Below are 16715 nucleotides of genomic sequence, written 5' to 3' on the forward strand. Positions count from 1 at the left end.
GAAGGGTATGTTTTGGTGGCCTGGATTGAAGAAGAACATATCAGAGTTTGTGAAGAATTGTAAGGCCTATAAGCTAGTCAAGACAGAGCATCAGCGACTGGAGGTCTTCTGCAATCGTTATCTATTCTAGAGTGGAAATGGAAAGCGGTAACAATGGATTTTGCCATGGATTTTCCTAAATCGAGGCACGTGCATGATGCTATTTGAGTTGTTGTCGATCGACTGACAAAATCTGCCCATTTTATTCTGATTGACAGACAGAACAACTAGACATGTTAGTACAGATCTATATTAAAGATATTATCAGGTTGTATGGTGTGCCGAAGGTGATTGTATCTGATCGGGATGGTAGGTTTACCTCCATATTATGGAGAGGTATTTAGCAGGGATTGAGTACAAGGATGCACTCAATACGGCTTTTCATCTGCAGATAGACGGACAGTCCGAAAGGATTATTCAGGTACTGGAGAATATTCTGAGACTGTGTTTTGGATTTTGGAGGTAGTTGGGAGAATCATATCACGTTGATAGAGTTTACAATATAACAATAATTATTAGTCCAGCATAGGCATGGCTCTTTATGAAGCTCTGTATGACAAGAAATGTATGACTCCTTTGACTTTAATATAGGTGGGAGATAGACATCTGATAGATTCATCCTTTGTGGATGATACTACAGCAAAGATCCTTTTGATTAGAGAAATGTTGAAATCTTTACATGATAGACAAAAGAAGTATTACAATTAGAAAGGGGTAGTAGATTTGGAAGAATTAATAAGCTCAGTCCAAGGTATATTGGACCTTTTGAGATCATTAAGCGTATTAGTAGTTATGCTTACAAATTATTATTACATGATCATATGTCTGATATACACAATGTGTTTCAAGTATCTTTTTTGAGAAAGTGGATGTCTGATTCTAGGAAGATAATATCTGCTGAGGATGTTGAGGTTCATCGGAATCTACAATATACGAAAGAACCCGAAAGGATTTTGATATATGTTATTAAAAATTTGAGAAGCAAACAGATTCTCATGATCAAAGTAAAGTGGAAGCATAGAACTACTAGAGAGTCTACGTAGGAGAAGGAATCTGATATGAGGTAGTTGTATCCAGATTTATTCTAACTCATTCTTCTTTAGGAATTTCAAGGACGATATTTTTTAAGGTAGGTAGATTGTGAAACCTTTAAATTTTTTTATAAGAATTTTTAACCTAAAACAGTCAATATTTATTTCTAAGTCATAATAAGTCCAAATCAAAAATCGTCTTTGTCAGAATATTTGTAATGCTTTGTTTTAGCATCCCTAATTTTTTCATAATGGTTTGGCACCGTTGAATTATCTTAAGAAATCGGCACTTGTCATCACAATTAGGATTTTTTGGACCGTTAGGTATCTATTTTGCAAATCAATTTCACCAGAATGTTCTAAATAGAATTAGCTAATTTATAAATATTTTTGTGTAATTTATGAATTTTTGGATTTAAAGATATAAAAGAATTTGAATAAAATGAATATTTTAATAATAAATAATTAAAATAATTATTTTTTTAAATATCTAATCCCACTTTAGTTTATTTAAAATCCCAAATCTCTTTTTTTTTTACAAAAACGTTAACAGAGAATGTTTGGGAAGATTAGGGAAGAAAGAGAGGAGAAAGAAAACAAAAATCTGGGTTTGGGTGAGTTTGGACCATTTTCGTCTGTCAGTCCAGTTAGAAAAATTGTTCGTCTCGAGATAAGACACATTATGCTCATCTCAATTTTCAAAAATGTGCAAGTTTTAGTGAATATTCGATTAAAATTTTATATCCGTTAGCGAAAAATGAGGATAACTTTATACAGGTAAAATTTTCACTGCGTAACTTTTTATATGTTATAGAGATTATGATTATGCACATATTGAATATTTTCTGAAAATTTAACACCAAGGTTTTTTAAATTTGCGGGATTTTTTATTGAATAGAAAATTATCTGGATTTTGAAAAATAATGTAGTTCAATAAAAGTCTTAAATCATCGTTTTATACAATCCCTGGTAATTTGATAATTTTTTTAAAATGTGCATTTTTTTTGTTGAATTTTATGTTGTCTACTGTTATACAATACTGAAATTTTGATACATGCTCAATTACTCTTTAATTGTTATAATATGATGATATATGTGCATATGTGATTAAATTATATCTATTTGGAGCTATAAGGGTCAGAATCTTTTGAGGTTTTGTCTGTGTCAGTGAATTATTGAGAGTTATAAGGGGCTCGAATCCTTTAAGATTCTGTCAGAGACAGAGATAAATGATACATTATGGTGTTATAAGCATAAAAAATGAGTGATAAGGAGCCACAATCCTTTGAGATTCTATCTAGGTCCGATAAATATGATCTGAACTACTCTGTGATATAAATTTCAATTTATTATTTGTTCCATACTGTTATTTAAATTAGAGAATAACTGTTATACATTTATTACATTTCTATGTTTAGTGATTTATTTAAATTACATTTAACTGCTTTTAAATATTCAGCAAAATATTTGATAAAAAAATATTTAAAATTTTAGTTGATTTGTGTTGCTTGCTGAGTTGTAGCTCACTGTGATTTTGCTTCTGATTTTCAGGATCTGGTAAGGGGAAAGAGATTGTGGACTAGCAGTTCATGATTAAATCTGAGGTCATACGTATTTTACTATTTTGATTTTTTGTGCAGTCATGACTAGTTAAATTTTCAGTTTGTAGCTCTTAAATGTATCCATACACTGTAGTGTAAAAATTTATTTTGATGAAATGAAAGAAATTTGATGGATGAGTTTATTTTCAATATTTTTATGTTGTAGTTGCTCTGTAATCTTTAGTTTATTTCAATGAATATTGACAGAAAATTTGAAATAATTCCAAAACTATATCTTGGGATTTGTCTGCCATAGCTTAATACGATAGGACCTATCCTGGTTGGGTTGGGTTGTGACAGAGTGTCGGTGAAAGGCTTCGTCTGTTCGGGCGACTTCGTGGTCAGCGACCGGCTTCGTCTTTCGAGCATCCGAGCAATCAGCGAACGGCTTAATCTTCCGATTGTTTGAGCGGCTTCTTCTGAGCGTCCGAGCAATTTCTTCCTGCCTTCGGACATCTAAAGCCGGAGCGAGGCTTCGGCTTCATCTTCCACTAGGCTTCGTCTGCTCCGCTAACGTTTCTTCTGATGGCTTCCTCTCTATTTAGTTCGTGTCTCTGATACCATGTTGAAATCGAGAAATTTAAAAGAAAAATCATAACTTTATTATACAACATCATCTCTATTTATAATTCTATACAAGAGGACTTACTAAGGAATTACATAACTACAAAATAATGAATAATTGTTGTAATATAATCCTTCCTAAATCAGATGTCTAGCTATGGAAGGTACTCAATGCTTCCCACGGATCTCTATCATATACCATTGGATTCATATAGGAAATAGGGGCAGAGATATAACATATGTAAAAGTTAAATGTCTCTTCATTAATTACTAGTAAACATTTCATAGTTCAGATACTGATACAAAGATAAAAAATGCTAGAATTACAATTTATATAAGTGTATTTGCACTCTATTTAATTGCACAAATAGAGCAAATCACTAGCAGCACTCTCAAACTCATGCAAATTCAATGAAGAGTTTGCCAAACATGACAGTACCACACATACATATCAGCTATGGAGAAGACATCAAATTAATCAACAAAATCAAGCCTTTATCCTACAACATGGAGTTGGCAAGACATCAAATTAATCAATATAATAAATTATAAGAATTGTGTATGGGGCAGATGCATTATATCATTAGCAAGATATAAATATGAAAAGATCCAACTAGATAGATAAAATGACCAGACATGAAAACCAATCTTAATGTTAAGCAAATGATATTTATCATCTCAACTATTTCAGATCAACTTTCTGAATCCTTGATCATTTAACAAGAAAAGCATTTTTTTAAATACTTCTAACCGGTCATGTTCTATTCAATTCTCGTCAAAGTAACATGGTTCTCATTATATGTTAGGAGAGCAAACTAGCATGTTTTTAGCACCTATTGAAGTATAAAAAACTATCAAAAATGGAAATCAAACAAGTACTGATGCGGGTTGAAACATATTATTGCAGAAGTTTGAGAAGATAATTACAATTGTTAACACTATTATTCAGGTAGTTAGAGAAGATGATTACCATTGTTATCACCAGCCACAATAAAATAGACATGCAAGCTGTGCACAAGCTTAAGACAATCTAATGTCTTTGATGCTGCCGCTAATGCCTACATAAAGCCAAAAAAAATGTTTCATTGTTCAATGAAGGTTGCAATGATCAGGAAATAATGGCGCTATTAAGTATGAATCTCCTTTTCTTTATACAAAATTTAAAGCCCAACCATCACCAAGTTACACAATAGATGGTATGTGTTACACAATAAGCAACTGAAAGATCAACAGTGATTTGTAAAAACTGTCCAGTTCATATTGAAATTAGACATCACTAAGATGCCCAAGTTTTAATACAATCACTTTATTTGATTAGTGAAAGCAAAAAAAAAATCCAAAGCTTTTCATCATTGCTTTAACTCTTCATAAAAAACTAAATAGATAGCAACTTAATTTAGAGAAGGGTATTATAAAAGAACAATTATCTAATTTCCAAGAAGTGACATGTTACAAAATTTGAAAACCAAGCTGTTCAAAATAAGAGTGCCAAACGACTTATGTCTTAGGAATCTCAACTTTAATGACGTGAATATTTAATTTTATTTAGCAGTCAAGAACCTAAAAATTGAAAGGAAGACAACTTTCAGAACTCATTTTAAGCCTTATATAGAAATCAAGCAGAAGCGTTTTGCTCGAACAATATTAACACACCAAAGAGAAACACATGGAAAAGTTACTCATCATGAGCATCATTCAACAAACTATTTCAACCATTTGGGACCAGACTTAACAATCAATTTCCAACAACTATCGCTGTTACCAAGCCAACACTAAATTAGAAATCAAGAATATTAGTTACGTGGGATACTTTAGAGTCTAAGGTTTATTAATTCAAGCCTAGCATGAGATGTGGGACGAAACACAAGAGACAACAATTCAGAGATTCCCAACTATCAATATAAGCAAAGATTAGCAACCTTTGATATTAAATCAAAGAACACAATTTATTCATCCAAACGAACACTTACTAGTCATCAAAATATGAAATTCTACAAAAAAAATCTAATTATAACTATCTAAATTAACACCAAAAAATAGGAAATCAAGCTTGACAAAATCCCGATCAGGCATAAATAACAATCTGTAAACAATTTTTAAAAAAAGAACGACAAGCATAGTTGTGAAAACTGAACTAGACATAATACTAGAACAAGGAGAGGGTAAAGATGCAATGATTCAACTGGGGTTGAACCGAATGACATAACAAATATCAAAATAATTTAAATATGATATAAATGACATAGTAATGATGCAATGATGCGAGCAAAAACTTGAGAAGTGCCCCAAATTTTTGCTAATAAAAGAAACTCTTTCTAGATAATAGAAAATACACAAAAAAACTACAAAAATAAGAAACAAAGAATCTTTTTATAATATTAGAGAAGACTCTTACAACTCATGACTTACAAACGACACACAAAACTTGACAACCATAAAACACCTAAAATTGCATTTCCTTTGCTTGAGAAGAAAGATACAAGTGGAAGAGAACTTGCGGATAGAAGAAATAGATTAGAAGACTAGACGAAGAAAGGACAAGCTCGCAAGCTTTCCTAGAAGAAGGAGAAGGGTTAGAACAAGCTCGCAAGCTTTTCCAAAGAAGGAAAAAACCCTTAGGTTTTTGGCTCCAAAAATCAGCACATAAACATCTTTTTAACATTCCAAAACATCTCTATTTATAGGCACAAAAAGGGAGCCAAACAGCCACCACATCAGTCCGCAAACGGCACAGCAAAACAGAGAAGAAAAGCTGCAGAAACCAAGCAGAAAAGCCACGGAACCAAGCAGCCAGCGGCAGAACCAAGCAGCCATTCGCGGAACCAAGCAGCCAGCGGCAGAACCAAGCAGCCAACGGCAGAACCAAGCAGCCAGCGGCAGAACCAAAGGGGCAAAGGCACGAAAATTCACCCAGCACAGGAAACAAAGGGCCACAGCATGGGAACAGCAAAAGTCCAAGAGAAATCGAGACAAGGAGGAAAACGAGAAGGTAGTATGGGGAAGGGAAAGGGCCAATTCCACATAATAATGAGCTACCATTTTAGTTCAATAAATGAACTAAAAACAACTCATAATGAGCAAAATTTCAGCTCAAAGAATTAATGAGCTAACAAGTCCAAGGGTAGTCAAAACCAAAATTTAGGATTTGATTTGACCCCCCCTGCCTACATCAGACTCCCCTACTTGAAAAACTCATCTCCCGAAGAGTTGTCTTTTGATTTGATTTGAGGAGACCGTGGAATTTAATGCGAGCAAAAACATGGGAAGGGCCCCAAATTTTTGCTAACAAAAGAAACTCTTTCTAGATAATAGAAAATACACAAAAAACTACAAAAATAAGAAACAAAGACTCTTTTTATAATATTAGAGAAGACTCGTACAACTCATGACCTACAAACGACACACAAAACTTGACAACCATAAAACAACTAAAATTGCATTTCCTTTGCTTGAGAAGAAAGATACAAGTGGAAGGGAACTTGCGGATAGAAGAAATACATTAGAAAACTAGACGAAGAAAGGACAAGCTCGCAAGCTTTCCTAGAAGAAGGAGAAGGGTTGGAACAAGCTCGAAAAAACCCTCAGGTTTTTTGCTCCAAAAATCAGCACATAAACATCTTTTTAACATTCCAAACATCTCTATTTATAGGCACAAAAAGGGAGCCAAACAGCCACCACATCAGTCCCCAAACGGCACAGCAAAAACAGAGAAGAAAAGCTGTAGGAACCAAGCAGAAAAGCCACATAACCAAGCAGCCATCCGCGGAACCAAGCAGCCAGCGGCAGAACCAAAGGGGCAAAGGCACGAAAATTCACCCAGCATAGGAAACAAAAGGCCACAACACAGGAACAACAAAAGTCCAAGAGAAACTGAGGAGACATGGAGGAAAACGAGAAGGTAGTATGGGGAAGGGAAATGGTCAATTCCACATAATAATGAGCTACCATTTTAGTTCAATAAATGAACTAAAAACAGCTCATACTGAGCTAAATTTCAGCTCAAAGAATTAATGATCTAGCAAGTCCAAAAGTAGTCAAAACCAAAATTTAGGATTTGATTTGACCCCCCCCTGCCTACATCATGCAATAATACAAAAATGTGTTTAAAAGTAAACAAGCTCATACACAAATAACATATTCAATAATTGTAAATTTAAACGTCTTCAATTTTTGAATTTAGCTCACATATAAACTTATCAATTCAATATGAAAATTTGCTAATTTAAGTTATATATTTAAATATAAATTTACACTTATAGATCATATAATAAATTTAAATTATAAATGTGCACCCTTAAATCATCCATGTTAGATCACTTATAATTAATAAAGATAAAGAAATTAATTTATATAGTGTACAATGTACACTCAAATAAATAAACTAATTAATTTAATAAAAAATTAAATATTACTAACTAAGAAAATAAATATTATTTATATTATAAAAAAGTAATTAATTTTTATTTAAAAATATTTAGTGTATGTACTAACAAACTTGAAAAACTTTAACCTAATTATTTACTCTCACAACATTTGGGAATTTGAATTCAGAGTTGTTTACACAAAAATTTTTTTTATTCTTCTTGTTGATAAGACTAGAGAGGGAGTTGAAAGTAAACTTGAATTAGAGAGATCAAACTTAGAGTCTAAAGGCTTTCATTTGAGTAGATCTAAAACAGAATATATGGAGTGTAATTTTAGGTTTCGTTTGGGATGGCTTTCTAGTTCAAAAATTAAAATTTTAATACTAGAAAGCTGCTTTAAAAACAAGTAAGAAAGTCGTCCCAAATGAAGCCTTAATAATAATAGATTTAGTGGAGGGATTGTGACTTTGGGCGATCAAGTCATTAAGAAGAGTACATGTTTTAGATATCTTGGGTCTATTGTTCAGAGTTACAGTGAAATAGATGGGGATATTATTAGTAGAATTCAAATTGGATTGTAGAACTAGAGGAATGCATCGGGCTTGTTGTGTGATAGAAAAGTCCATCTCAGACTTACAAGAAAATTCTATAAGATGGTAGTGAGACCAACAATGCATTATGGTGAACAATGCTAGCCATTAAAAGAGAAGCATGATATTAAGTTAAGTGTTGTAGAGATGAGGATGCTCACATGGATGAGTGGCTTTACTCTTAGAGATAGGATACAAAATCAACATATATGTGAAAAGGTTGGAGTAGCTCCGATGGAAGATAAGATTAAAGAGAGTCACTTTAGATGGTTTGGTCACATAAAATGGCGGCCTTCTGATAACCCGGTTAGGAAATTATATGTATTAGATTTGACTTATGTTAAGGTAGAGATAAACCTAAAAAGACTTTGTTAGAAAATATTAGAAATAACCTTTCTTTATTAGAATTAGATGAGTATTTGATTCTTAATAGGACAACGGAGAAAAATGATTCATGTTGTTGATCCCACATAGTGGGATAAAGGCTTCTTGTTGTTGTTGTTGTTGTTGTTGTTTATACAACATTTTTTTTTTGTAACACGTGCTGGAAACTCATATGTGGTGGTGGTGTCATTAAAAATGCTTGATTATAGTAGAAATTTATTATTCAATATAAAATTAAAAAATGTTAAATTTTAAATAAATTTATTTAAATTCAATATTTTACAATAAATTCATTAACTTAATTTATTTAATTGCTTAATGGGATACTAATTGAATCGGCTTGTTCTAAGAGACCAAAATCGCTTCGACAGTTTGTTGGTCAAACCAATAATTCTCATCAAATTTTACTGATTTACTGTTTAGACGATTATTAAAGTGGATCGGACAATCCATTTGACCAATTCATGGTCGAACTAGTTGATTTGGTCTGATTTTTAAATCCATGAATAGAATTAATCAATTTGCATATCAAGATCTCAAGTCAATACAAAGAGAATCATCCACTAGAAATTAATCAAATTATCGTCAAGACTTGCAAAGCACTCAAAAATTCCATGACCAATAATGCACACACCTTGAGAAAATCTAAAGTTAATTGCAACATAAACTTTTTAATTATATGCCAAAGTTTTTTGATCAATAACCCAAAAACACCAAAATATGTGATTCAACAGTATTCTCCAAGTTTAGCTAAATGTTGCAAGTTTCTACTCAACAAACTTAGATTGCAACAAAAAAGATAAGTTTCCAAGCTTAATCTCATCCCAAACAGAGAGTTCCAGCCTTCAAAATCTAGTTAACAATAATCCCTATTATTTCTATTTTCTAGCTACAAACATGGGCGAGCATGATATGTGTTCATGCTTGACTTGTTCAAATTTTGTTTTGCTAGAATTAAGCTCATGTTAAAATTGTTCATCATCATGTCCGTGTTTAATTTGCATAAACTTCAATAAGCTTCTTCGACTCATATTCGGCTCAAATAATATAATTTTTTTAAAATAAAGCAAACATATATCCCCCGAATGAATTAAAGGAAAAAGTTCAAAATAATCCCCCGACTATTTATATGTAATCAATTTAGTCCCACAATATCACATGTCTCCAATTTAAGCCCTTAACTATATAAAATTGATCTCAAATGATCCCTCGAGGACTAAATCAGTTCAATTTTATATTATCAAGAAACAAAATTAGGATAAAATTTGTATCCCAACTTTGAACAATTTCTAGCTGAGATCAATTATATATAGTCGAGAGACAAAATTGGAGAAATGTGATACTTTGGGAATGATTTGTCTACTTACAAATACTTGGGAGATTATTTTTGGAGTTTTTCTCATAAAATGGATTTTATATAAGATTTTATATATTGTCATATAAATTTAGGACAAAATGAAAAGCTTCATGCAAGAATCAGCAAGATAACCCACGAAATCACTGCAAATAGGTTTGGCATTCCAAGGCACAAGAAATTAGTGATACCCACGATTAGTTATGGATACAATCGCTCCATGAATAGCTCAATTTAATAAAGGTTTGGATGTGAATTCATGAGGAGATGTAACCCACTATATTTGTAGTAATTTCATGAAGTAATGTCAAATCAAATATGCTGAATTATGGAATAATAACAGAGCCCGTTAAATTTTTTATTTTATAAGTATTTATCCCAATGCATTGTATGGTTTTACATGGCATTATTATTCTTACAATTAATTTCTTAAAGGTCTCGATAGCAAGCCTTTTAGGATTCAGATACATTTTCACCTTATTACCTGGTTTGAATTCCACATCTCATATTCATATCAGCGGCTGACTATGATTAACATAATCAACTGTTAGTTTGCTATGAATCTCTTCATGCAAATCAGACAAATTATATAAATCGTGTAAATGATATGAAGCAACTAATGAAAATGCTAAATTGCCAAAACATACTTAATAAACTGATTTTAAACTTATTGCTAGATGATGAGATGATAAAAAAAATTCAAAACAACACAACACAAAAATATGAAATACCTACATGGGCAAACTGCCTCATTAAGGAAAACTAAGCCAAATATCTTAAATATTAAAGATGATGATTTCCGCACCCCTAGATTCATCAAGATAGATGGAATTTTAAAGTTTAAATTTCATTACGCTACTCCCGTTAACAAATTTGTCCAAAAGAGATGCAATTTCACTTGTCAAAATTCGGAAATCAAGGAACAAAAAACAAAAAATAAAATAAATTTTAGTTTGATTTTAGCAAATAACTTTGTTAGAAACTTCATCAAAGATAAATCAATTTATTAAATCGATTCATCATCTTCCATAAGCATGATTTGTTTACTTCACATTGAAGAATTATTTTATCAATTTGGTCAATAATCTCTTCACATTGAAGATCTAAAATTTATTTACCCAACATCGATTATTAGTTTTGGACTTTAAGATAAATGGACAGAAAATAGAAAATAAAGTAAAACGATATACTAGGATTAGATGGGGGAATTTAAAGAATATTAATAAAAATATTTTTTAGAGTAAAATTTTAGATCTTAAGATTTTGTGTGTGCATGAGGATGCTAATATTATGTAGAAAAAAGTGACTAGTGATATTAAGAATATTGCAAAAGATGTGCGAGTATCAAAGCGAAAAGCTCCTAATAGTAAAAATAGTTGATGGTGGATCCAAATGTGCAAGAAATTATTAAAAATAAGAAGATTTGTTATAAAATTTGATTTAATTTTAAAAATTCTGATAATTGAGAAAGATATAAAGAGGCTAGTAAAGAACCTAAGAAAGCAATATACGATGTAAAAACCTTAGCTTTTAGTCATTTATATAATAGATTAGATACTAAGGAGGGTGAAAGATATATGTATAAGTTAGTCAAACAAAGAGATAGGAGTAGTAAGGATTTAGTTCAATGAAGTGTATTAAGGATGAATATCAAAAAATATTTTTCTTAGAAGATGAAATTCAACAAAGGTGGATGAGATATTTTGCTAAACTTTTAAGGAAGATTGTGAAAATAAGATTGATTGTAGTAACCTTAGCACCCTAAATGAAAATAACGATTTCTACTTTTATTGGCGTATTTGTAAAACCGAAGTTAGAGAGGCTTTAAAGAAAATGAAGGGGGGAAAAGCTGTTGGACCTGATGATATTCATATAGAGGTGTGGAAATGCTTAGGAGATGAAAGAATTTCTTGGCTTATTAAATCTTTTAATACTATTTTGAAGACTAAAAAGATGTCAGATGAGTGCATAACAAGTGTGTTAATTCCTACTTTTTAAGAATAAAGGTGATGCACAAGATTGTGCAAATTATAGAGGAATTAAGTTAATGTGTCATACTTTAAAACTATGGGAGCGAGTTATAGAGCATAGGTTGCAGCATGATACTAATGTTTCTCAAAATCAATTAGGATTTATGCCGGGTAGGACGACTATGAAAGCCATACAATTATTAAGAGGTTTGATGGAGAAATATAGAGAAAATAAGGAGGATCTACATATGATATTTATTGATTTAGAAAAAGCATATGATAAAGTTCCAAGAGAAGTGCTATGGAGAGTTTTTGAAAAGAAAGGAGTTAATAACGCTTATATTCAAATCATTAAAGATATATATGCAGGAGCTATTACTTGTGTACAAACACAAGGTGGTTTGACCAAGTATTTTCCTATTTCTGTCATGTTACATTAAGGATTAGCCTTAAGCATATATCTTTTTGCTTTAGTCATGGATGTTCTCACTAGACATTTGCAAGAGGATGTACCTTGGTGTATGCTTTTTGCTGATGATATTCTTTATGTTGATAAGACTAAAGAGGGAGTTGAAGATAAACTTGATTTATGGAGGTAAACCTTAGAGTCTAAAGGTTTTCGCTTGAGTAGATCTAAAACGAAATATATGGAGTGTAATTTTAGTAGTAATAGACCTAGCGAGAGTATTGTGATTTTGGGCGATCAAGTCATTAATAAGAGTACACGTTTTAGATATCTTTGATCTATTGTTTAGAGGATGGTAAAATAGATGGGATATTATCAATAGAATTCAAGTTGGATGGTTGAAGTGGAGGAATGCATCAAGCTTGTTGTGTGATAAAAAAGTACCCCTCAAACTTAAGGGAAAATTCTATAAGATGGTGGTGAGGCCCGCAATGCTTTATGGAGTTGAATATTGGTCATTAAAAGAGAAACATAATACTAAGTTAAGTGTGGCAGAGATGAGGATGCTCAGGTGGATGAGTGGCTTTACCCTTAGATATAGGATACGAAATGAGCATATACGTGAAAAGGTTGAAGCAGTAGAAGATAAGATTAGAAAGTGTCGCCTTAGATGGTTTGGTCACATAAAACGGCGGCCTTCAGATGACCCGATTAGAAGAGTAGAGGTATTAGATTTGACTTATGTTAAGAAAGGTAGAGGCAGACCTAAAAGACTTGGTTAGAAAATATTAGGAATGACTTTTCTTTATTAGATTTAAACGAGAATTTGACTTTTAATAAGACACAATAGAGAAAAAGGATTCATGTAGCCGACCCCACGTAGTGGGATAAAGGCTTGATGTTGTTGTTGTTGTGGTGGTCAATTATCTCTTCAACTATAGAATGCAAAATTTATTCAGCCACAAAATTAGGAGTAGATTCAATTTCAATAGAAACTTAGATTCACAAGTAGTCTTAGACTTGGGTTCTATGTGTAGTTTAGGAACAATATCAAATTAAAACTCAATTTATATATGTAGGCTCAGAATTAATCTCATCCTCAAATTCAATTTTAACCCAGATTTAAACATCTGTTTAATATATGATGAGTCTCCTTTTCAAGAGCAAACTCAATTTCTCTTAAAGGTTCAAGTTCAAATATAATTTCAAGCTAAATGTCAAACACAAATTCTAATCCAGCTATCATTGCATGTTTATATTCAATTTCACATATTAATTTCAGCTCTTGTTAAAATGAAGGTTCAAGTTCATAGTCATGTTTTACAGTAGCACAAATTCAAATTCAACATAATCAAATATACAAAACTACTTCTACATCTAATGCATCAGCGAATGACTACTCATGAACTAGTTTATTCCATGGGATCAAATTTGACACAAAATTCTTGTCATGTCTGAAAGGCTCATAAGGATGAGAAAAAATTTCTTTGTAGTGACATTAATATAATTTATTTTATTGCTCAATTGGTATATTTCGCTTGAAATTCTTTCAATTGATTTTGCAAGTTAATCCAAATCTTATATTATTGGTGATTTGTTAACTAAACCAAATGTTAAGAACCAATTATAGTACTGTAATGGCACACTTAAGAGGAGGTAATGATTTTTCTTTAGTGATTTTTTATTTCAAGTGTCATTGTCCTAACAAAATACTAGTGATGTCTCAAAATTCAAAGATATTATTAAAGCCTCCAATAGGATTTTTGGTGAATTATAGCTAATTAAATCCTTCTCCATTGTAACTAGATTTAATAAAACAAATAATGATAACAAAATAATCTCGAGTAAGTTTTTATTTAAAAATAATAATAAAATCATAATAATATTTATACACACCACATTCATCTTGCTTAAAATGCTTAAAACTATTCATGCAATAGATCTTTATACACACAAAATAAAAGATACCAAGTCTATACTTTGTCAAAACAATAGAACACGGCCCACTAATTTAGATTTAGCGTATTCAAATCTTTTGAAAGCAAATAGATGTTAAAAATCAAAGAAGTATTCCAAATTATTAATCAACTCTACAAATTATGCCTCCTATCAAATGTAGGTATAAAATTGTTTAGAGTCATGACTTGTATGATTTTGTTTAAATTGAATATGTTATTAATTTATTTATTGGCCCAATTATTCTATCCTACTTTTAGTTGACATGATGTAACCATAAGCTATAATATCAATTTAACGTAGAATGTCCTAGGATCCAAGGTTTGCTCATTTAAACATAGGATGTGATGCACAAAGAAGTACAAAAGCCACAAATCGTAAATTCCCAATTTTCAATTTAAGCCAAGATTAGCCATTGAAGCTAAATCAAAAGAACAAAATTTATTCACTTCAATTCAAGCAGTCGCTAAATTTTATAAAAATATAAGAAATTATATAAATTTCTAAAATAATTGAAATTCAAAGAACAAAAAGTAAATCATCAGATATCAAGCTTTAAAATTTCTCGATCACATGCACACTCCAACTCTAAAAAAATTGAAAATAAAAAACAAAGGATAGAAGTAGATCCAAGCATCACGATCTACAAGGAGAATCATCCTCTAGAAGTTGTTGTCAAAAGTATTCGAAGAAATCACATACAATAGCTCACACAAGAATTGAAAGAAATCTTAATTTTATTATTCAATAAACTATTATTTTACATGCCAAAATAGTCCAATTTATAATGCACTAAAGCCGCAAAATATATAATTCCTCATTTTCTCCGAGATCTAGCTTAATATTGTAAGTTTCCACTGAACAATCCAGAAAAAAAAACAGCAAGTTCCAAACTTAATGTCAGCCCAAACAAAAAATTTCCATCTTTTTGAATTCCATAGCTAACAACTTGCTGTTATTCCCAGTTGTCCATCTACAGTACATTACCGAGAAAGGAAGAAAATAATCAAAAGAAAAGATCTTCCAAAGGCAGCTACAATGCACACACGAAAATACTGCAGATGAAAGCAGCCAAGAAGAGCTACAATCCTTAGATAGAAGGCAGCCAAATAAGGAAAACTCGCCCTGCTACATTGAATTGCTGCATATGGAAACAGCCGACCTGAACTTCTTGGGGAGAACGACAGCGCCTCTTAGAATTGCATCAATCAAAGTAGATTCTAGTTCGCATCATTAAGCACAACTAAGCTTATTCACAGGAGCGAACGATGAAATGTATAGTACAAACGTAACCCAAGTTGCTCTGTTGCTGCTCGCGATGATGATGATGAAAAAGAGCTCAATAAATATGTAATTTTATTTACAAAACCTGACTACTGAAAACACAAGGTCACATAAGATAAAAAATATCTTATCTACATGTGCAAACCAAAAGAGATGCCACAATGTAAGCTACCATAATATAACAAAACATTTTGATATGCAGATTCAAATAATTTTCAGTTTTATTCAAAAAAACTACCAAAATCTATATGCAGCGTAGTCAGTGTGATATATCGAAAGATGTTTGTGAATATCGCCAACCCTATGCTAGAGACGCACTTTCTCTAATAAAAAATTGTGACATTCAAAATATGGTGGAGGCAACCAAATCATTGTTACAAAGCCCAACCTCTAAAATTTGATATCCTGCATTAAATTGATCTCAGTGAATGATTCCAGACGATAACATTAACTAGAGAAAGGCATAATAAGATTTGACAGAAACAGCTAGTTAGATTTTTTTAGAGGTGACTTTTCAGTTGCTCTTTTGAACTTAGCAGAAACACTTCATAAGTATAAGTCCAAATGAAACCAATGACAGCCATGTGTCAGATTGGTAATCCATTATGCAAAAGTAAAAGAGTAAATCTAAAAGAGAAAAGGATCAAAATAGTCCCTCAACTTTTTGTGAGGGATCAAAATGATCTTCAACTCTTTTGAGGAACTAATTTGATCTCTCAACTCCTTAAAAAGGGTCTTTTTTGGTCATAACATCAAATTTTGGGATTATTAGTATTAAATCAAGGGATATTTTAGTCATTTTTTAATTAAATTATTTATTAAATATAATTTTCAAGTAATAGTAATTTTAAAAAAAAAATTATTAAACATTTCTTTAATAAAAAAAGTTATTATTTTATTAATATTTTTTTATTAAATAAATTTTTAATAATTTATAAAAATACTATTACTTAAAAATTATATTTAATAAATAATTTAAATTAAAATGATTAAAATACCCCTTCATTTAACACTATTAACCTCAAAATTTGATGTTAGGACAAAAAATACCACTTTTTAAGACCCTCAAAAGAGTTGAGAACCATTTTAATCACTCACAAAGAGTTGAGGAATCATTTTGACCCTTTTTTCAAATCTAATCAAATGATACACCAGTAAATCTACCAAGTTAA

The 16715-nt window shown here is 31.3% G+C and overlaps 1 protein-coding gene across 2 annotated transcripts in view; it reads right to left on the reverse strand.

Moving 5' to 3' along the window:
* The window catches only part of LOC110094120 (acyl-CoA thioesterase 2), an 86981-nt gene that overhangs the window by 51830 nt on the left and 18436 nt on the right, over positions 1 to 16715 (reverse strand). For both annotated transcript variants that reach the window (XM_028696236.1, XM_028696237.1), the window contains exon 8: positions 4206 to 4293. In XM_028696236.1, coding sequence (XP_028552069.1) covers positions 4206 to 4293 — 88 coding nt within the window. The remainder of the gene's footprint in view (positions 1 to 4205; positions 4294 to 16715) is intronic.

This window comes from Dendrobium catenatum, unplaced genomic scaffold, assembly GCF_001605985.2.
Source record: "Dendrobium catenatum unplaced genomic scaffold, ASM160598v2 fragScaff_scaffold_721, whole genome shotgun sequence".
In the NCBI taxonomy this organism is placed as follows: Eukaryota; Viridiplantae; Streptophyta; class Magnoliopsida; order Asparagales; family Orchidaceae; genus Dendrobium; species Dendrobium catenatum.